General features: G+C 47.8%; 2 protein-coding genes across 12 annotated transcripts in view; one reads left to right on the top strand and one right to left on the bottom strand.

Moving 5' to 3' along the window:
- The window catches only part of LOC105562007 (cytosolic carboxypeptidase 1-like), a 36514-nt gene that overhangs the window by 10558 nt on the left and 4415 nt on the right, over nt 1–21541 (top strand). For all 10 annotated transcript variants that reach the window (XM_012012480.1, XM_012012483.1, XM_012012474.1 and 7 more), the window contains 11 exons: nt 69–186; nt 308–450; nt 838–982; nt 1062–1193; nt 1286–1429; nt 1592–1763; nt 2619–2688; nt 3113–3291; nt 3371–3986; nt 4168–4680; nt 4784–4962. In XM_012012480.1, the coding sequence (XP_011867870.1) occupies nt 69–186; nt 308–450; nt 838–982; nt 1062–1193; nt 1286–1429; nt 1592–1763; nt 2619–2688; nt 3113–3291; nt 3371–3986; nt 4168–4680; nt 4784–4962 (2411 nt within the window). The remainder of the gene's footprint in view (nt 1–68; nt 187–307; nt 451–837; nt 983–1061; nt 1194–1285; nt 1430–1591; nt 1764–2618; nt 2689–3112; nt 3292–3370; nt 3987–4167; nt 4681–4783; nt 4963–21541) is intronic.
- LOC105562006 lies at nt 5122–12262 on the bottom strand. 2 transcript variants are annotated; one of them, XM_012012472.1, is made up of 4 exons: nt 12063–12261; nt 8419–8776; nt 7920–8075; nt 5122–6913 (listed from the first exon to the last, which is right to left on the bottom strand). In XM_012012472.1, the coding sequence occupies exons 1-4, from the start codon at nt 12106–12108 to the stop codon at nt 6112–6114; spliced, it is 1362 nt and encodes a 453-aa protein (XP_011867862.1). In that variant the 5' UTR covers nt 12109–12261; the 3' UTR covers nt 5122–6111. The 2 variants fall into 2 exon arrangements, with proteins under 2 accessions (XP_011867862.1, XP_011867863.1); XM_012012473.1 differs by lacking the exon at nt 7920–8075 and having other exon boundaries at nt 12063–12262.

Here is a 21541-nt window from a genome sequence, read left to right as displayed (position 1 = left end):
AATCTGAGAATCCGCGTTGGCGGAAAATTGACGAACAATTGACACTACGCTTCGACATTTGTCTGTAGAATTGCAAGGACCACGTTGCTAACTACAGTGTCACCGGCATATTGCACGAATGTATATCTCCTCGAGTGACCAAAGGCAAATCCAAGGAGAGAGGGAGCAAGAATAAAAGTGCCACAAGTAATTGACAATTGTCTTATAGATAAACTAGTTTTTACCGAGAATGCAAATCTTGTCGAATTCACGGACTCGATAGTGTTTATTCCTCGGGATTGAAGGTAACGAGCTTATTCTTTAACAGGAACCAGTAGCCGAATGGCGGTCATTCAACTGATCAACTTAGGTATCACGCAAGTCCTAGTTAAACTTTTAATAAATCTGCAACACGCAGATACTATCACGGGCGAAGTGCTCACTCAAGACATCCTCTGGATTTTGGGACAGGTGATTTTTGAGAGACGGTGCATTGTAATGAACTTGTTTTTTTAATTTTGTTTTGCAATTAGGAACAATTATTTTGCTTGGCTCGCTACCTCTGCTTGAATAGAAGAAAATACTTTTGACATGTTGTATGCCTGCACAGCAGAACCTTTATCGATCGCACTGCGTATGTCTACGAAAATATTTTTCAATTCCACTTTTTCCAGCATACGAGATTTATTTCTACTATTTCTAACTTTACGTTGTAATTTTGCGCTCTTCCAGCATTCGTTTTATTTTGAAATCATATAGAAATGTTTAAAACAAAAGTAAGCATGTAATTGTTAAGAATGTTTATAATATTTTTCTGAGAAATAGAAGTTGTTGCAATTATTTTGCAATTTTTTTCAGGTGGCTCAAAGGGACCAGAAGTTTGTGTCAAAAATGAAACTGCTCAACTCCGTGAAAGTGTTCCACGCGCTGTTGAAACAGCATTACAACAACAGCAAGACGTTATTGCCGCTGCTGTTGATCATCAAAACTCTTGCTAAAAATTGTACGCGGTAGTTCCCTTTCATGTATTGGCACTTTATTCATATGTTTGGGGATATTAAAGCTGTTACGTTTCTCGGTAGCTTTTTCCTTGCAAACACTCGTAAAGGATGGCATCACTAATACTTTGGAGAAAACGTTTGTCAATATCGGTTATACGCCACATTTGAAATTAAGAACGTTACTGGACTGCTTCAAACATTTAACGACCAATAGTAAGCACACGCGTCTACGTACAACGTATTCGACATTTTCTTTATCAATTGTCTTAATATTCACTTAATATATTTACTTATGTTACTTTCAGGACTATGTTGTAGCAAATTCGTTAAAGCGGGAATGGTACACTTGCTGATGCGAATCTTCGAGAGATGGGAGAGATTCGACGGACAGATTCGCTTAAAGATTTGTAATTACGCTCTGAATACGCTTCAGCATCTCTGCATAATAAGTAGGTTTACTAGGGTGGATTCTGAAAAAATTCTCTGTTAAAAAAGTGGCTCTCGAAGGATGATAATCTCTGGGAGAGATTACTTGCTTAATTTTATGTTTATCAGCCTCTTAAATATTTATAAATATTTTTAAAAGGCGTTCTTTTTGCCCGCCGTTCTAGAGGCTGGGAGGAAGGCTATCAAGGCGAACAATGGCCTACAGCTACTGTACCGGTTCTGCACGAGCTGTCCAGAGGACAAAGCCTATGACTGCCTGCTGTCGCGTATTTGCGGGATAATCAATCAGTGTCTGGAGAAAAAAGAGTTACCGGTGCCCGAAATGTCGCCTGCGAGGTGAATGAAACGTTCGAGGTCATCTCGTATACTGTATCTCGTGATAATCGTAATATTGTATTTTCACACAACTAGATTTAATATCGCCAGTAGTTTAAAACCAATGATATGTAGGTTTTTTTTAAACGTTCTACACTGGTCAATGTTTTTATTTAAAAAAAAAACGACATTTCGGCCCCAGATTTGGACCCTTTTGAAGTAATCTGTTCACGCGATTGTTAATGATCTCATATCGTTCGTTTGGCCAATATCGTTATGTTAGTGAGATATTAGTCAAGAAATGATTGCGCTCTTTGGTTGAAGAGCGCAAAGTCAATTGAAGTTGTACTGTTAATTGTTAAACACAAGTAAAAGTATCGAGAGACGTGTGTTGGACGAGATATCAGATTGAACTGACGGGTGACAAATAAAGTTGTCAAAAGACATGTGTTGGACGAGAGATCAAGTTGAACTCAAAACATTTTTCAAAACAAAACGAACGATACGAGATCGTTAACAATTGTGTGAACAGATTACTTGAAAAGGGTCCAAATCTGGAACAGAAACGTCGTTTTTTTTAAATAAAAACATTGGCCAGTGCAGTTTAAAAAGAACTACATATCATTGTATTTTCACGTATTTAGCGTCAAAGCGTCTTTCTAGAAAGAGTGCTACAAATATTAAGAGCTTTTTGTTACTGCCGGATATTACGACCGTGATCGAGTATCGTGAATAAGACGAATAAATAGCAGTAGCTTTCGGTTATTATCGGATTAGTTAAGGTTTAACGCGTGGAGAAGTCTCGTTTACAATCGCAACTGTGCATAATAAATTTCGGTCCAAAGTTTGGTGCAAATAAAAGTTTTTCGCACGCAGATTTGTTCTGCCCGAGGCAAACGTTAACAGAGCGAACAGTGCTGAGAGCGGCAGCGACGTTGACAGCCAGGTGTGTACTTCTTCACGAAAAATTATCGCGATTGCTGCGTTATGAGATTCGATTAAAGAATGCGTTTGTTAGAGGGAAGCTCCCTATTACGGGATAGGCTCCTAATACGAGATAGCGGAGTTTCTGTTAATTAATGGGCATCATCTGTTGGTTCCGCCATGAATTTAGTACCCTTGGAGTGAAATCTGTTTAGGGGAAAATTGATTGTTGGATCGCGCAATCGTTGCGAAAAAAGATTTGTGATTGAATTTGGACGTTGAAAACCTGCTATCTCGTATTAGAATCCTGCCTCGCGATAGAGGACTTTCCTCTAATAATATCATGTGCTTCAACGATTTTCGCTTCACAAAATGCCGCAGTGTCCGTAGTGTCGAAACTTGTGCCGTAAAACGTTCGTACGGCGCGAATATTGATTTCTGTTTAGGCGAACAGTGTGGCTTCGATCGGTAGACTGTATAGCGATCTTGATTCCGGGGACGACGAAGAGAGCCACGACTCCAGAGATACAATGGACAATGAGATTCACGTGGGCGACGAGGTGGACGAGAGCAAATTCTTCGCCGGGGTCTTTACCTCGCAGAGATCCGAGGAGGATCTCGCTGGGTAGGTGGAACATTATTTGCGGACACATCTACAGACGTCAACTATAATTTAAAGGCGTCGTTTTTTCCCCCTCCGTCAGGTACCACACGTTCTTCAAGGAGTTGGGAAATCTGCGGTCACAGCTACATATCGTCGGATCGTCGAACGTGAAGCTAACCGATCTTTGCTTGGTGGAGGACGATCAGATAAACGCGCCGCTCACAAAGGTGGGAAAGACGAAGACCTTAGTCAAGGACTTTTCGAGATCTAACGGTACACCGAAGAGTCAATTGGTGAACGGCACGCACAGTTTGAAGGTCCTGGAGGACGTGTCGGCGAACGCGACGGAGCGGCACGCGTATTGCGCCGTGGCGAGTAAAGCGAGGAGCGTTATCAGTTTCGTCAAGGTTGCTTATCCGGACCTGATCGGCGGCGACGGTATGGGGAAAGCTGAGCCGCTCAATATTAAGGACAGGAAGGTTTGCCGTGCGAAACTGCTGGCCTGCGTGGAACGCGGTCTCCACGCTGCCGCCACCATCCAGGAAGTCGTTTACGACCTTGATGCACTCGCAAGTCCCGCGCTCCGGGCAGCATCGGGCGACGAGCGATTGTTTGGTAACTGGGACGAGAAGAGGGTCGGCAAGCGTAATTTCGACACGAAACGCTTGCAATTCGAGTCCAGATTCGAAAGCGGCAATCTGAGGAAAGCCATTCAGGTACAGGTGGTCTGCTAGTCGCGTTTTATGTAATCGATTATGTTCACGTTGCATAAGGCTTCGTGGTGACTTAGCGCGGTAATTCATACACAAGCTATTCCGAGAGCACATATAAATTAATTGTTTTTTTGCTTTTGTTAAATTTCGCTGCATTAATATTTCACGTCTGCTTTCTCCTCAGATAGGTCCGCGAGAATACGATCTTATCTTGACGCCGGACGTCAATAGCGGCTCCAGGCATCAGTGGTTCTATTTTGAGGTCTCCAGCATGGAGGCAAACGCACCATACACGTTCAACATAATTAACTGCGAGAAAACAAACTCGCAGTTCAACTTTGGCATGAAGCCGATACTGTTTAGCGTCATAGAGGCGCAATGTGGCAGGCCAGGTTGGGTGAGGACCGGCGTCGACATTTGCTACTATCGGAATTGTTATCAACGCACCACCAGGGGAAAAACGTACTTTACGACATCCTTCACGGTCACGTTTCCGCATGCTTACGACGTTTGTTATCTGGCGTATCATTTCCCGTACACATACAGCCGGCTGATGACCAACATCTGGAAGTGGACGAAGACGGTCTCCGCGGCAAACGTGTACTTTCGCGCGGAGACACTCTGCGAGACTTTAAACGGCAATGAGAATCCTGTGCTCACCATTACGTCACCGGATTCGAAAACCAATCCTATACATGTGAGCATATTCTCAGATATATAAATATATATATAAACTGTTTGCGTAACAATAAGTGATTTAACGTAGCAGTTACTTAGAGCTAAATATCATCTCCTTGCAGACACGAAAGATGATCTTCTTAACATCCAGAGTACACCCCGGGGAGAGCAACGCCTCTTGGGTGATGCATGGGACAATGGAGGCTCTCCTAAGTGACAACCAACACGCCAGCAGTTTACGTGACGATTATGTGTTCAAAATAATTCCAATGCTAAATATAGAAGGAGTTGTGAACGGCTGGTGAGTTAATGATTATGCATATTTTTATCAGACCGCTTTTTTATTGGAGGAAAGCCGCGATGGAGACTTTTAACATGCCTAGCTCTAGCGTAAAACTTTCTAACTTTACATTTAAGGATAGAATGTTATAAGAGGGGACAGCGAATGGCAGACGCGTGATACCATAAGACTGTAGTCGTATCTTTATTAAAGTTACACAAGTCGCACATTCGCGCCGTTGTACACAGAATTAATATGGACTTACCATAGCAGCTAGGGAGCTGATGAAGCTACGTACGCCGATTGTCATACGTCTGGATGACGGAAACATTTACGACTGATTCTCGACGGTCTCTTTAACGTCGCGTGTCCAAAAGTATTTTGGGAATCGTCTGGTTGTCGAATGTTTCGTCTTGCAGACGTATATATATATTGTTAGCTATGATGACGATGATTACCACCTTATAAAGATATAAGACGCTGGCGGAAGCTGGCGATTTAATTCCGTAATGAACTATCGAATCTAGTAACTTGATTTTTTTTCCATTGCTTGAAATTCTATTGCCAGGGAATGTTGAACGTGGGAATTTCGTGGGAATAAACGGGGAATAGTAAAGACGCATGAATGACGATGAAAATGATAATCTGCCGGCGTCAGCGGTGATGGAAAATGAGAGCTGAGTAATTGTGTAAATGCCCTTGCGAAAATGTACAGCTTGTCGAGTAACGTCGGCAGGAGAACGATTCCTCTGCGATTGACACCACGGCTTTCCTTTTTGACATCTTTGACAGTATCGTTTTCCGAGCCGCGGCATTACTCATTCGTGTTCGCCTCAAGCACCGAGTAATACTAACGGACGGTTCGAGATAATCGTCTCTGCCTGCCGCCGACCGAGGAAGCTGATAATAGTGCCTGTCTGGTCCAAAACTATCGAGCATTATATCGGGTACGCCTTAAGTTAGAGCTAAACGGCGAGCGGTGACAATGGTAGCCATTGGTCTGAACGGCGACAGCTCGCTCGTGTCACACGTGCAAAACGCACTCTGATATACATATACAAATATATATATATACCTATATATATACCTAATTCCTCAAGAATGTCGATCTGTGTTTCTGTCACTTATAAAAACGAAATAACGCGACGTTATCTAGGAGGAAGTAAAGCGTTACTTGGACGGAGGGTCTAATACTTTGCCGTTGGTGCGCACTTTGATGTTGTACCTGTAGGCCGGTTCCGCCTCTGGCAAGATCGTGCTACTGTCGTCATCCTGATCCTTCATCATCGTCGCGTCCGCCGCCGCCGCCGACGACGACGACGACGACGACGACGCCGCCGTGTCCGCCGGCTGATCGTTGACGTAATCTTGCACGCTGTCGTACGGCCCAATCGTGTGGGCGTCCTCGAGACCGTTGTTCGGCAATTCCGTCTCCGCGGCCAGGTCGCCGTAGTCGGGGGACTCGCGATGCTCCATCTTCATCTCCGACGAGAAGGAGGAGGAGACGGCGGAGACGACGGGACGGGAGGCCGACGGCCGCAGAACCTCGCGGGTCTCGAGGCCGTCGAAGACGTTGTCCTTGCGCGCTTGTGACGCCACGGTGAACAGGCTCGCGATGTCCGGGATGTGCTCCGGTCTGATATCGTCCAGGTCGCCGACGGCCGTGCGCTCGCGCTCGTTACCGTCGTCGAACAGCGACGTCGCCGTCGTTCCCGTGTGCTGACGGGACTGCTGCTGCTGCTGCTGATTGCCAGATGCGGGAGCGGCGGTGGTGATTAGCCTGCTGACGACCGGATCCTCTGATAATTTCTCGCTCGCGGACGCGTCCGCTTCCAGTGGTGTTGCCTCCTGTTCGTCCTGGACATCGGTACTCGGATGGTGATCGTAGATATTAGTGCTGTCGGTTACGTGATCACTTGCTTGGTCGTCGCTGGCTGGCGCCGAGGTGGTCGTGATGTAGGGCCTGTGATTTCTAGAAAGATAGAGGGGCTTGTTCAAGAGACAATCGTCGCCGTCGCCTTTTTAGCAACAATTCAAATCATTAACTTCTCGCCAATTTATTCCGGATATTTATTGTTAAATTAGCGGCCTTACGATTATTAGTGGCTTGACTTAAGCACCGTATTAATAGCAGAGGAAAGCGTAGCTTCACCGTCGATGGATTAGCGTAAAATATTTTCGCAGCGGTTATTTGCGCCGAGTGAGGCCGTACTTGTGTGTACGTATGCGTGTATGTAAGAAGTGTATCGTTTATCTGAATATCGTGCGTCAAGAAGCGAGAGAATAATTGCGTTATTAAGAATAAGCTATAAAGGCTGGAATTCCGTATCGTGACTGAGCTATTCTCATTCATCGACACGTCTGTCCCGTAGCTATTAGCTATGCGAGGAAGATGTTGAAGAACTGGTTTAATACCGGCGAGAGTCAGTATCTATAGCGTCTTGATCGTCGCAATAACTGTTCCCCATTCTGCCGCGTATTGCGGAAGAAAAAGCATTCCTCGCGTTTCAAGCTATTTCTATCTCTCGCTAGATTGCACGGAGGAAAAAGTTTGTTCCGGTGACTCGCCGGGACTCACCTCGTTTCGCATCTTCGTAAATAATCGCGGAGAGGAGCACGGAGACTCGAGTTCTACGTACGTTCTACGGGATCGAGATTACAGTGGCGCGTAGTTGACACGTTACGCACTTACGAGTCGCGAATGCGACAGTGAATTTTCATCTGTCGCCCAATCGTCCCGCATACTTCGGTAGCAGAAGGGATAAATACGTTCAATTATCGCGATATGCGTTTGCATAGCTTATCGCTGGAGGGTTGTTCACTTTTTGCACTCCGTGCATAAGCGAGATTCGTTTACAAGGTACGTCGGTATTCCTGGACTCCCTTTTTCTCTCCCTCCCTCTCTCTCTCTCTCTTTCTTTCTCTCTTCTTCCTTTCGACTTGTGTATTTTTGTGACAAGTATTATCTCACCTCTTACCCCTGAGTCGCGGAGACTGGAATGCTGCCGTAGTTGTAGTAATAGCATCTTGTTTGCTCGCAGATAAAGTCCTTCACGAGAGTGCAATCCTGCGCCTCCCAGGCTAACGTAGGTGCTACCATTGCGACGCATCCGTCCGCGCTGCCGCTGTCGCCGCTGAAATCGAGAAACTCGCGTTTCGGAATTTAAACGAGAATACCTGTTCTGTTGTTAGCTATTCCACACACGAGTTTCCGGGTGTTAGAACTGCGGAAGAGAGTGGCTGATAACCGTTGCTCGTGACAACTACGATCGACTAGTCTGCGATTCTTCGACCGTGAAAAATGATATTGACTCATTGAAACTCAACGGCGGCGCCTATCATTTTTAGCATTCAAGTGGAGGTGTAAATATTGATTCTTAACGTTTAGCCGATGTCTTCTGATTTTGGACTGACGTTTCTTTTTTTTTTGTTTCTTTTTTACTAATTAACAGTACACGATCCAATTAAAGACGTTACCTTTCACGCGCCACCCTTTGGGGTTCGGTGCCGGGTGGTACGTCGGCAGGTCTGTTGCCAGGTCGCTTCAGCATGTAGTCGAAGGTGACGTTAAACGGCAGTCCCGTGCTCATCCACAAAAACATGTCGGTGCCGAGCTTGTTGCCGGAGGTCCAAAAGTCGTATTTCGTGTAACCGGCGTTCTTCAGGTATTGCGTCATCGTGTCGGCCTTCTCTTTCGTCTCGAAAGATGCCAACTGGAGGCCCAGCGAACGGCAATATTGATACGCCAGGAAGTAATTCAGTTCCGGACTGTAGGGATTCATTCGCGATACAAAGTATTGTATACCGTCCAGCTGGATCGTCGTGATCCTCTGAGCTGTAAACGAAACATTTCACATTTCTCTTTAATGTCGTCGAAAGCTGCGCTTGCATCACGTCTCAATTTCGACCACGTTAAAAGCGCGCTCTAAACAAACTCAATTGCAGCACGTGCGCGAAATTGGAGCACATTAGGTGATACCATTCTCGCGGTAATTCGACTGTATGCATGTATGTATGCTTGACTATTAAATTAACGCGACAGCAGCGGTAACAATTATATCTGTTAAAAAAAGATTTTTATATTCTCATGTCGCTCCAAGTATGTTTTGACTTTCTGCAATTATAGTACAATTCAAAAGGGAAAATTTTTCAATTTAATCCTTACAACATATTTTAAACCCTATAGCTGAGGTAATATTTTTCGCAATAAATTTAAAAAGAAGAAATATTCAGGCACTAACGTCCTGTCACGGCTCTTTATTCCTTCGAATTGGTCTTTACCACATGAGAGCCCTTTGAATTTTATTGACTTGTCAACGTATTTTAAGAAAAATATATATATTTTAGAGCGACTTATGGGGCTCACCGGAGCACGTCTGTCCGGTCAGTCCCGACAAGGCTACAAATGGCAGTAGAGACGCGAGAGAATGCGTTCAGTGAATATTAATGTAACATCCCATTTTAGTATCGTGGTGCCCGAAGCTTGCGATCGAGAACCGTTACTTCATTAAAAACGTCCGTACATCTTCCAATACAGCGTGTAAAATGAGATTGTTAGTGTAGGAACGATAGCTCCGACGTCAAGATTTAACAATAATTATAATATTTAACAATAATTAAGCCTCCAATCGACCATAACTGGCAACGTGTTTTTAACACAGAAAATTTATTGCGGAAAATATAGCCAGGGCTTGAACCTGGACTTCCCCTGGACCCAAACCCCGGCTGAGGTAATATTTTTCGCGAAGAATTTTCTGCGTTAAAAACACGTTGCCAGTTATGGTCGATCGAAAGCTTAATTGTTGTTAATCATGTACTGGCGTAAAATAATTCTTGATGTCGAGATTTTAACCGAAACATTTTTTTAGATGGTTCGCACGTGACAATAATCTCCATAACTTAATCATGATAAACGTTTCAACGGCAAGGAAAAGGGTGATTTAAATTTATACGCTAAGAAGCGTCATTTTCATCGCATTATATGTGATACAATACAGGACGCGGTAAGAGGAGCGAAATTGAAGCGACTGTTCCAGCGTTGTCCGCTTCATAATACGATTTTAATTTCACTCTAAATGCGTACCCCGGCGCGACGCGTTTTTAGCCGGCTTCACAATGACTCGAAGCTTTACGACAAGGGCAGTGTTCACACGATATATCAAGTTGCGGGTTCATTGAACCGCGACGGCTATTTGGTTAACTGTACTTATGAATTATGACGCGCCGAGACCCCCGAATAGACCGTAGGTGAACGAGTGTCGCAACTAATGCGAGTCCCTCTCGCATTGTTTCTGGCCGCGATTGTTCTGTACCTTGTACTACGTGTTTACGGCTGCAAAGACTAAAAGTGTATAAGAAAACTTGACTTTTTCTTAATTAAAAGTCCGGAGATATTTAAAGAAATAGAGAGGAAATGCCAAAACGCCTGGTAATTATATGCTTGCGGTGAACGAGTCGAGATATTTCTTGGTACCCTTACGTAACGGAGTTACGAAACAAAAGGGGGCTTTGGTGCAAGAAGAGAGAACAAGCTCGGCCTGCACGTATAGTCGTAGTCACGGAATTTAAAAGATTCACCGATTAACGAGATCGAGATAAGAGAATCAAAGGGACAAGTGCGAGACGATATCGTCGCCTCTTTAATTTTACAAAAAGACAACGGGGGGTTCGAGACTTGTTTGTCACGGTAGCCCGAGGAATCTCGGCGGGATCGAAGCGGATCAATCTGCGTTTCCCAAGGGGGGGCTAATTTCGCACAGACGCGGAGCACGTCGTTATACAACGGGCAGCGAAGCAAGACGGGGCGAGATATCCGTTCGGCCGGTCGGCAGAAGTCTAGTCACGGCTCGGGATACTTCGTAGAGGCGCATCCGGAGCAAAAACGTTCCGGATCGTGAAGTTGGACGTGCAGGTGGTGGTAAATGACCCGAAGGCCTTGAGACGTCTGCCGTCGGTGTATGCGCGCGCGAAAGAAGAGGCGACTAGCCGCTTTAACTACAGCTTCGTTCACGTAATGCGTTCCCGCCGTTCGGCTAATGATACTCGACAAGATTCCCGGTCCAACGAACGAATACACGAGCGAGTACACGAACACGGCGCTCGAATCTCTATAAACGGTCTCGGCAAACGTTCATCCATTTTTCCTCTCCTCTATTTTTTATGTCTGCAAGTAACGAGCCTTTGAATAGCCTCTTCGTGCGCAGGGTTGTCTTCTCGTGGCATGTGATACCCACTTTTACTTGCCGAGACTCCGATACATATCGCGCGCGAATATTGTAAAATGCTTCTCTTTCAGTGTGTGAATATTTGTCAAAGAGAGAGAGACGTTAATTTTACTTATCATTGTTTCACCGTTCAAAAGTATTGCTTCTCTAAATGTTTATCCATTCTGAATACTGTATTATAATGGGCAGAATTTTTTAAGGACAGAAACTCTCCGAAGAGACACGATACACCCGCTGCATTATGTTGCTCGTGTGTTCTACCATCGGTTGTTTCCGGTCCCAACGCTGAATGCGCTGACAGTTGGCGCAGGGGTTTTTTTTAATGACGGGAAAAGTGCGTGTTTTAGAAACGTCAAGCGATATAGAAAGGTTTGAAAGTCTGAAAATGTATTTAACGAGGATACCATTGGAAACAGTCGATTAAAACGAGGAAAATGGAGAAAGTGCAAAATTTGAATACAACGAATCAAGTACTTGCAGCTGGTCCAGAAAAAGATATAGCGAATATACAATGAAGGAATGTATTTAGGAGAAACATTTAAATATGTTGTGAAATCTTCACGCAAAATATTAATAATGAACTGCCTGTGACGAGTCCAATGAAGCATTTAATCAGACATTGGGAATTTTCTCGACTTTCATCTTTTCCGAATTTTTGGGACTTCCTTCGGTGGCAGAAGGGCCGATTATATCTCACGGTTTCCACGAATAACACTGCGCGTTAAGCGGACAATCAGAGGCGCAAGAAACGCCGATGGTCGAGCGGAAGAGTGTACCCAACGTGCTCGTGATGAAGTCGAGAGAACAATCATTTCATAATAATGAAGACGTCACCGCGGGTGTTAAAGCGAGCGCGAACGAGCCGGCATTGTGTCGTGGTGTAAAGAGGGTACTAACCTGAGGCGAAGGCCGCGACGACGAAGAGCAACAGGACGATCTTCATGTTAGCGTGCCGATTACTGTATTGGCAGTGCGGCGATCAAGCAGTCAGTCGTTTCCGTTTCCGACCCTCTCTCTCTCTCTCTCTCTCTCTCTCTCTCTCCCTTTCTCTCGGAATACACCGGATGTTAGTGTTAGGGTCGCGTTCTCGGACTGGCCTCGCGCCGCGCCGTGAGCCCCCTTAAGAGTCTTCTGCCCGGATCCCAGAGGAGGGGGTCGTTGAAGATGATTCACTACTGGCTAGAGCAGAGCAGAGGAGCCCAACGCGCGAAAGGGACGGCGGTGGCGACGGCGACGGCGACGAAGACGACAACGATGACAATGACACGAAGACTAATCGAAGAGTAAAGAAAAGAAAACGACAGGTGACAAGATCGGAGGAAGCAGACACAATGGGTGTTCAGGCTGAACAACGTGGAGGCGATTCGGTACGGATCGCCCTCTCCTCTGTCCACCCTCGACTGCGAAGGTGATGTGCGCAATCGAGGCTGCACGTTAGGATCCGAGGGGAATGGCTCTCTTCCCGCGGCCGTAAAGCGTCCGCGAGGGACAACCGTGGACGTTTACCGGCGGAAATCTTTCTCGACAGGTGGAAAGTACACCTCGGACACTCGACGCGAATCGTTTTTAACGATCAGAGATTCAGATCGCTTCGATAATACGTCCGGCAAATAATTAAATTCTCGCTCGCCCGCTCAACGGAGCGGTCGTACGTGCTCTCGCGTGTCGGATAACAAATTAATCGCCTTGGATCGATCATCGGTCGTTAGAGGAAATAATTATTTTGCAAGAAAAACCGCTCCAGTTGTCGAAGGAGCCAGCCACTTGTCAGGCGCGCGGTGCGCACGCTCCTCTCTCATTGGCGCGATAGTAAATTAGCGCACACACAACGTGTGATTACGTCGGGTTAATTATATTAACTAGCGAAGCGTCGTATGAATAATGTTTGCTCGGCGAAGAGGTATAATCCATTTGTAAGCAGTGTATCGCGCGGACGTGAAATAATGGAGGGGCGAGTAATAGCAAGAACGTCGTTATCCCCGTATCGATCAACGTAGCGTTTACGTTAATCCCATTAATAACATCTGCGCGCTCGCGCTCGCGCTTACTTTGTTCCCCGACACTGTTAAATCCCCCTTTCGTCGTAGCGCCATCGCTTCTTTCGCTCGCGGTGCGGAATTTTACTCTGCCGCGGTCTTCACGGTTCTCCGTGGATTTGTATCGACGGCGAGCGGCAAAAAAGACGGCGGTTTCAAGGCAGACTTCATTTCTGAACGCCTCCTCGGAGGCATCCTCTCGCGCTCCGATATCATCCATCCCTAAAAATCCGCCTCACTTCATTCGTCAGCGAAGCGACACGCACGATCGTGCCGCTCAAATCCAAACGCTAATTGCAACAAATCGCCTGCCTTCGAGAGGGAAATCCGTAAATTATACCTTCGATCTGTGGAAGGCCGGCTGGCGAACATCGCTACCTGGATATCTGGCCTGGCGTTTCGTACCAACCAACTGGACTCTCGATTATTAATACCTACGTAACGAAGTCTCTCGTCCAAGTACCTCGTCCGAAATATCGGCCTGTCTAATAATACGCGTAAACCTCGCTCGACAGAATCGAAGCGAGGGATCACGCATGCTTCGGCGCCGCGAAGAGAACGACGGTCTCAACCGGTCGCTCCCTTCGCGTCCTTTGGCGCCGTCCTCTTCTCGCTCGACTTCTCTCCAAGTGCATCGTCATCGCAAAACCCGATGGAATTCTGGCTCACCGACTGCGAGCGGTCACACGCACGCACACACGCACGCACGCACGTACGCAGATATCGCGGTGCGGCGCGTGCGAGGACTACCGGGCGCGTCTCAATTAAGCTTTCGCGTGATTAATGATACGAGATCGTATCACGTGGAACGCATCATCCCGTTCTCCGCGGGCGAGGCGTATTAACGAGTTATCGCATTCCCCGTGTGTCATACGTTCCATTTGCGTTTCGCCGATCGATCGGTGAGAAGCGTATTTTTCGCGAGCTGTCGTCTCCCGAGCTATTCCGCAATCTTAATGCCGACGCTTAATCGGGGCCGCTGCCAGTCGGGTACTTTTCTCGATACCTGCGATTCCATTCTTCATCACTGTCGCCGAATCTTCGCAACGTCGACGACGAGTCTCTCCCGTCGTCTCAGCGTTTCTTATTGAAAATCTCTCAAGTTTATCTTGAGGTCGGACACTTGGTGTGGAAAAGTGTTTGCGCGTCACCTGTGCTTTATTTTCTGTCCTTTGCCCCGACTCGTTTATTTAACTCACGGCATTTCATTCACAGCGAAAACTGTTCGTCTTCGGAGAGATCGTCGGGCGAGAGATTCTTCTTCAATATTTGATAAGACTATTTTAATGTACGCTTTATTTGTCCAGCTAAAATTTGCTATAGACCAATATTTCTCAAGGGAGTGAAGGACCCCGGCACAAACCTTACCAAAAAAATGGACTTCAGTCCATTTCAGCGAAATCCACCTGCTTCCATAAGGCCTGCGCGGGGTCCTTTGGGGTAAACATTTCGTATGTTAAACTAATGAAGCTGTAATCCCGTGTATCGAGTGCATCGACGCGGGCCTGTACCGATAACGCGGTTCGCAAAAAGGCCCGCGTCTCAAGGTAGGCTTCATTTCTGACCATGTGCTCCCGTCTGGTCCGGGAGATCGATCCACCTGCTCGCGAGATACGTCGCGAGCGAATATCGGTTGACCAAGTCGTCCGATCACAATGTCGGAACCGGTACGAGAGAGGCATCCCCCTCGTATCTCATCCCCCTGGCTGCCGTCCGTATACGGTATTACCTCTGTCAGCCGAAGATTCTGCCTGGTGGCGGAATCGCCGGATCAATGATCAGATACGCGACGTGTTATTTCTGGTACACGGCGCGCTGTGCGGGCGATCGTGAGCAAAAAGGACCTCGCGTGACATCCAAGACCTACCGCACAACGGAAACCGGCTCTCTATTTATGTCTCTGTCTCTCTCTCCCCGGCTCCGCGCAACGTCCGCTTGTTGCAGCTCTCGCACGGGAGGATGCCGTGCCACGAGCTTAATGACAGGGTAGCGCGCCGTGACGGTTTCCTTCGTGGACTACGATTCAGGAATGCAGATGAATCGGCCGGAGTGGCGCGCGGCCCGAGCCGGAGAAGGCTTTCGCGACCGCCGCGTCGTCGTGGCTACTTGAGCGGATGATGCGTTTGGTGGCAGGACGAGACGCGAGACGCGCGATGCGGATCCTATCAACGGAGAAGAGAGCGTTTTTACGAGAGACCGAGCAAGATTCATCGCTTTCACATTCGCGTATTACCGTGATACATCTTCCTTTAACACCAAGATGCGGCGCTGCGATAAAATTAATCAGCTTTACCGCTCGCAGACTCGCCCGAGAGAAATAGGATATTCGGCTGCGGGGAACTCGTTCAGATTTCTGCGCGCCGTGAACGCCCGGGTTTGTTGTACCTCGCGGCGCAAGTCACGTTTCGCCGCGTCGCGGCCGGTACCTTGGTGTAGGTCAGTTTAACAGGTTGAGTTCCCATCGTGGTATTCCCGTGGGAATGCACCGCGTCCGCTCGAGTGCACTTACAGTCCGGCCACACCATGCTTACGGGCTTCTCTTCTCTGTGTGGTGGTAGGTGAGACGAAAGCAGAAGCTCGGTGTACTGGATAAACAAGCGATTCTCCAGCGGCACCTTCCGTTCTCTCTCACTTCATTTTCTTCGTCGTCGTCGCCGCCGCCGTCGTCTTCGTCGTCGTCGTCTTCGTCTTCTTCTTCGTCTTCTTCTTCTTCCTCCCCCCCGCCTTTCGCTTGATCCGCTCCATGCGAGGGAGATGCTAGGAACAACTTCTCAGCCGCGCCAAGGGACTTGGTCTTTTTTTGCTAAAACAAAAGCGAAGACGGGGGTACGCCGCGGCGCGGCCAGCGGCGGTCAGCGGCGACCATCGTCGGCCGCGCGACGAAGAGGACGAAGAGAGGAAGGCGGCTGGAACAGGAGAGTCGAGAGGGAGGATGCCACAGGGGGATTCTTGCCGAGGTCTATTTCAGGCCCTGCCAGCAATCGCTATGTAAGGCCCTCTTCTTTCCTTCCCTCGCTCGCATCTCTTCTCCCGTCTTTTTCCCGTCCGAACCCCCCCGCCCCTCCTCCCCCGTTGTTCTTACACCCGGTACCCCCTTCATCTCTGCTCCGTGCGCGTCTCGCTTCCTCTCCTTTTTTCTGTGTGTACGGAACTCTCGGTTTTAGCTCGCGAACAGCCTCGGACCGAGGCGATCGGAGGAGCCCGCACTGCCCCGAAGGCTTCGACGGCGTTCGTTCCTCCATTTTGATACCTCTAGGACAGTGGTCCTCATGCGGCATTTCGCGATCTATCGAGGAAGCGTGAAAGACGTCACCCCCCCCCAACCCCCCAAATACATGAAAATCGTCTCCGCGATAAGGGATGAATGCCATGATGAACGGGCGACAAATCGACCGACGGCTCTCTTTCGAAACAGCATCTTTTAGAGAAACTCGCTGGAGGGGTCCACGATTTCGCCGTATCTTACAGAATTTCTTAATTTGCAAAAATTTGCTGTAACATTCCGAGTAGTCTTCGCGAAGATATTTCTCCGTACTCGATTCTCTCGAGCGGCAAAGCAACGCCGAGGAAGACGAAGACTGAGGGAAAGGGAATCGCCTGGACAGGCGGATTCGGCGCGGAAAGACGTAACTATTTATAGAATTCGGTTCTATCCCGAAAGAATCTCCAATTATAAGTGTGTGCAGAAGTGGTCGAGCGACTTCATAGTACCAAAGGGCCGCGCGACCTTGCACACTTTTTTACGGTTCACTCTTTGGGAGCCATAATTCAGTTAGTACCAGAACAGCTTGCGGATTTGTTCTTCTCTTTGGAGAGTCTTAAAACAGTGATTCTCACCTGCACCTCGGCCTTTCGAGTATTTTTACGGTGCGTTCCGTTTGCCAAGAACGCGACGATAATAACATTACGGAGCTTGTAATCTCGCGCGACGAGCATCGCATTTTTCGTACAACGTCGTCGTCGCTAACAATTAATTCCTGCTTGCCCCCGAGTCTTGCTAGAGATCCGAGAAGGATAAAAAATGGCAAGATGCAAATAATATGTATTACTGGAAAATAAAATGAGCGAAGCGCAATCTCGTATAAGCAGCCGTGCAGCTGCGAAGGTTTTGGATTTCTATTCTAAGATTTAATCAAACGCGCGTGACAGGAGATCGCAACCGTGAAACAGCGTTTCGCGTCTCGTTTTTCCTTGCATAACTACATCGCCCGGATAATCAATCATTACGACGGTGGAAGACGAGCGGTGGGCGGTACGAGGGCTCCAGGTTGAGAACATCGCCTTCGACTACCGATCGTTTCTCCGGAGCGCGGCTCATCGATTACGTACCCGCGTATCTTATTATGTAGACGCTGTCTCGCTGGATATATTTAGACAGTTCGTTTCTCGTGGGATATAATGGAATCATAGCAGCCGCGCGCGGAATGTGACGCGGCGGAATCATGCGCGGAATACGTAATGCCGCGATTGAAGGCGCGCTATCGAGATGTGCGCCCGCTCGCCTCTCCTCCTTTTAATCACGCGGACGCGTCGAGACGGAGGGTCGCGCGATCAACGACGCAACCCCCGAATGACCCGTAATAACGAGTCGCGGCGATCGCGAATCATTAGGAGCCGATCGCCCCGCGCGGCCCACGGCCGCTCACGCCCTCGTTGCGGCTTACGTGCCTGGAGGGTTTAACAGAGGACGACCTAGAACCTGAAACCGTGAACCCGCCCGCGATTACGGGGTCGAGGTGAGGGGGCTCGCCCTCCCGGAGGGTTTTAACACGATCGGCCGGCTCGTTACGTACGGGTGTGGGGTTTTTTTTCCTCTTCCGAGAAAAAAAAAACGCCCTTCCACACGAGCGCACGTTCGCGGAGGTATTCGCGCGAGCCTCCCGTGCCCGCGTGTTGTAAAAATAATTTACACGCGGCTACGCGCGCCATTATCCTTACATATGCAGATTGGACGTAAGCGACGCGACGTACGCAACAAAGTGCCCCGGCGCGGGGCCTCGATGAGCTTAATACGAGATTTATTCCCGCGTATCCAGGCAGCCGCGCGGAATGAAATGTGGCTGCGTTTTCAGCGTATCGCATTACGGCGCGGCACTTGGACATTTTTACCCGGTCCCGCCGTGCGTTTCGCGTCGTTGAAATTGGTTGGACTCGCGCGCAGCTCGCGCGGGGACCGCGTAGGAAGAACCGGTAGGAGCGGTGTAATTATGCGAACGGCAGTTTCTTTCCCCGATACCTCGCGGTTTTATCAGTGATCGTTTCGATAACAGTGCGGCCGGAAATTGCAGCAGCGGGTCGTAAGACTCGCGGGGAAAATTAATCAATGGCAAAAGCGAGAGAATCCCGCGCGTCGCCGCGCGTAATATCGCGTCTCTCGAACTCGGCGAATAAGGAAGGCGCGCGCGATCGTCGAATCATTCGGCTCATGAATCTTTATTGAAACGACCGTGCTATCTGGCCGATCCATTTCCAGGCTAATTTATCGGAGGTTCCGTCATGAAAATCTCAGCCGTCGTTTGCGTCGGACATCCCGCGCGTATATTTATAATACCGCTTCTTATCAGCATGCCGAAGCTTCGGAAAACACTCTCGGCGCTTCGAGTCTCGCTCGTGCCGAGCAAAAACTCGCGAGGAAGCGGCGCGTTTCGTTCCTCGCGAGAGGAAACCGCGTTTCAGCTGGAGACGAGCGTCTTCGAAGAAACGGTCGACGCGAGTACGAGAGGGAGAGAGAGAGAGAGGAAGAGAGAAAGGCATAGAGAAGAAGCGAATGGATTTGCTCGCCCTTTGCCGCCCGTGTAGAAAAAGGGTCGGCTCCGGCCGGAGACCTTGGAGTCGGAAGAGGAATGCAAATCGAGACCGGTCACGAATATTCTAATGTGCAGTTAGTCCTTACACGACGATTGCGAGAGAATCGTCATTCGGTCTCTCCCATCGGGCGCAATGGCCCACGATTGCACCCGGGGCGCGTGTTTGCGCGTCCGGAACGTTCACGACTCTCGATTAGATGCTTCGCGTGCCTCCGAATCAGCCGGAACGCTGGAAATGACGATGTCGAATCTCGTTACGACCGGCGTGTTCGCGACGTATTTTTAGCCTCGCAAATGGGCAAACAGGTTGCCGTCCTATTCCAATTAACGCTCGCAATCACCACTCGATGTTGCGCTGATTAGGCTAGACGCAACGGAGAACGACCGGCCGAAGAGAATCGTTACAGACCGTTCAACTTCCCCGCGGAACATGTTATTTTCCTCGCGTATCTGCCTCTTTTTCTATCATCAAATTCGCGGTTTTTGCTTTAAACACTTTGCTGGCTATTCTTGCGCCGCACAATTTAACATACCCTAGTAGCACAGTGCATTGGCTAAACGTTGGTCCAATGTTGGTTATATTAGAAATGCATTGGCCGATATTGTCCAACGTAAAGCCAACATTGGCCATGGAATAAATGTAAATATTGCACGATAATAATTATATAATATTAAATTTATATTGAAAGTGCATTGGCCAATATTTAACAAAGTAATAAGAATGTTGCTTTGTAGACATATTGGCTGAATAAAAGAAGGCGTCCATCTTACAATGTCCGACCAATATTGGGAATGGTAAATTTACATTATTTCTCAATATTGCGCCAATATATCGTGCTGCTAGGGTAGCATGTCCAAGTTCGCAGAGCAGTACGCAATAAAAAAATAAGTGTCGCAACGATTCTGTCCATCGCTGTACAACGCGCCAGGGTATCTACGTGCATTGCGCACTTTTGCGTGCGTAACGATGCCGGCGACGCGTTACGAAACGACAAGATCGCTCTCGTGAGAGCGCGAGATTTAGAGACGTGGAAACGAAGTCGAGATGGGAAAAACGTCCGCCACGGCACGGCCGCACGATCAAACCCCGGGATAACCCTGGAGAAAATGCTGCTAGGCCGCAGAAAAGGGGACGGAGATAGATGCGAGCGGACATGATGGTAGTAAAGTTCACGGAAGAAATACGCGATACGTAGAAGAAGGGCCCTAGGAAAGCGCGAGTTCCCAAGGAGAGGATTTCGCTTTACGATCGCAAGAACGGACGGGCCGCGAGTCCTCGTTTCCGCTCGTCTCTTCTTCGATTTTGTTCCGTCGGTTATTCCGAGAATTCCCGCGCGATCCAATATCTTACGGCTGCTTTTTTTTGCGCGCGCGCGGCCGTTCTTGCCTCGCGCCATTTTTCTACGGCTAGATTTATGCCCCGTTTACGGGGAGGTCGTAACGCGAGTGGACTCAAATGGACGGAAGGGCGGAATTAGCGCAAGTCTAATGGCTATCAATTATCATACTTCGGAGAATCACGAGATTGACGTTCGTACGAACAACTCGCGTGTGATCGCTCGAGGTGTATGAAATACCGACGGACAATTAAATTTCCAATCGAATTGGACGGACTGGACAGGTCTCGGTTGCGCGAGGAGACTCAAGTGTTTGATCATTTTTTTAAATACCCGCGGTATCACGTAACGCACGAGCGGTATCCTTTGAGCGTTTGACACGGAGCAGGTCCGAGACGAGTGGTCGGTTACGTGTAATTTGTACAGGATCTCTTCTCCGCAGAGGTGAGAGAAGTTCGCAGTCAAGGCTCCCTCCTCGAAGTCATTGACATTGGCGGCCGACACGGAGAAGAGACTGATGCTGCCCATTATATATCGAACGGTTAATAAAACAGCGACACTCTCGTTGTACAGCCATTCGATCATCGTTTTCTGCAAACACGTGACTCACCGCCGCGGATTATTCTTTTTACATTCGACTCGCGTTGTCTCTATGAATTTTCAAAAAGATCTTCAACGTTCGGAAATTGCCAAGTGATTACCAAGCAATTGTGCCGTAGAAATTTAAATATACATTATCGTCCGTATGTACACCATTAAATTCGTCGTGTTAAATTTGACTCGACGACGAGTCGCCGCTGCTCAACATGTCGTTTTTAACTATCCGTGTCTGCCCAGGGTATTATTTTAAAACACAAAACTTATATAGCTAAAAAAACAACTGCTACAGCTATTCAACCCATCTCTGTAGTTTCTTTTAACTCCCCACCCCTGGAAAAACTTGCCTTAGAAAACCTTAAAATTTTACCCTAGAAAAGTAAGAAATATGAAAAGTAAAGGACACTTTAAACTTTTATTTCAGGTAAGCTTAAAACTTACTTTAAGAATTTAAAAGAAAACTTTAGGAATTGTGAAAAGTATGTGAGATTATAATTTATAATACCGCGTGCGGGGTTTTCTTCTTACGAGAAAGTGCTATGCCGCGCGGCCCTCTGGCAAGAACTTGGACAGGCTTGGCTATCTAAAAATGACTTCAA

This window comes from Vollenhovia emeryi, unplaced genomic scaffold (genome assembly GCF_000949405.1).
Source record: "Vollenhovia emeryi isolate VEMERY1.0 unplaced genomic scaffold, V.emery_V1.0 DF939197.1, whole genome shotgun sequence".
In the NCBI taxonomy this organism is placed as follows: domain Eukaryota; kingdom Metazoa; phylum Arthropoda; class Insecta; order Hymenoptera; family Formicidae; genus Vollenhovia; species Vollenhovia emeryi.
Note: the sequence above shows the minus strand (reverse complement) of the source record. Positions and strands in the feature narration are given on the sequence as shown.

Bases quoted from the DNA above. Each gene is read 5' to 3' on its own strand.
- LOC105562006 (XM_012012472.1), bottom strand. From the start codon at position 12,108: ATGAAGATCGTCCTGTTGCTCTTCGTCGTCGCGGCCTTCGCCTCAG. The intron at 8,076-8,418 runs GTAACGTCTTTA...TCTCGATTTCAG, and splicing joins CAAAGGGTGGCGCGTGAAAG to CGGCGACAGCGGCAGCGCGG. The intron at 6,914-7,919 runs GTAAGAGGTGAG...CTATCTTTCTAG, and splicing joins CCAGTCTCCGCGACTCAGGG to AAATCACAGGCCCTACATCA.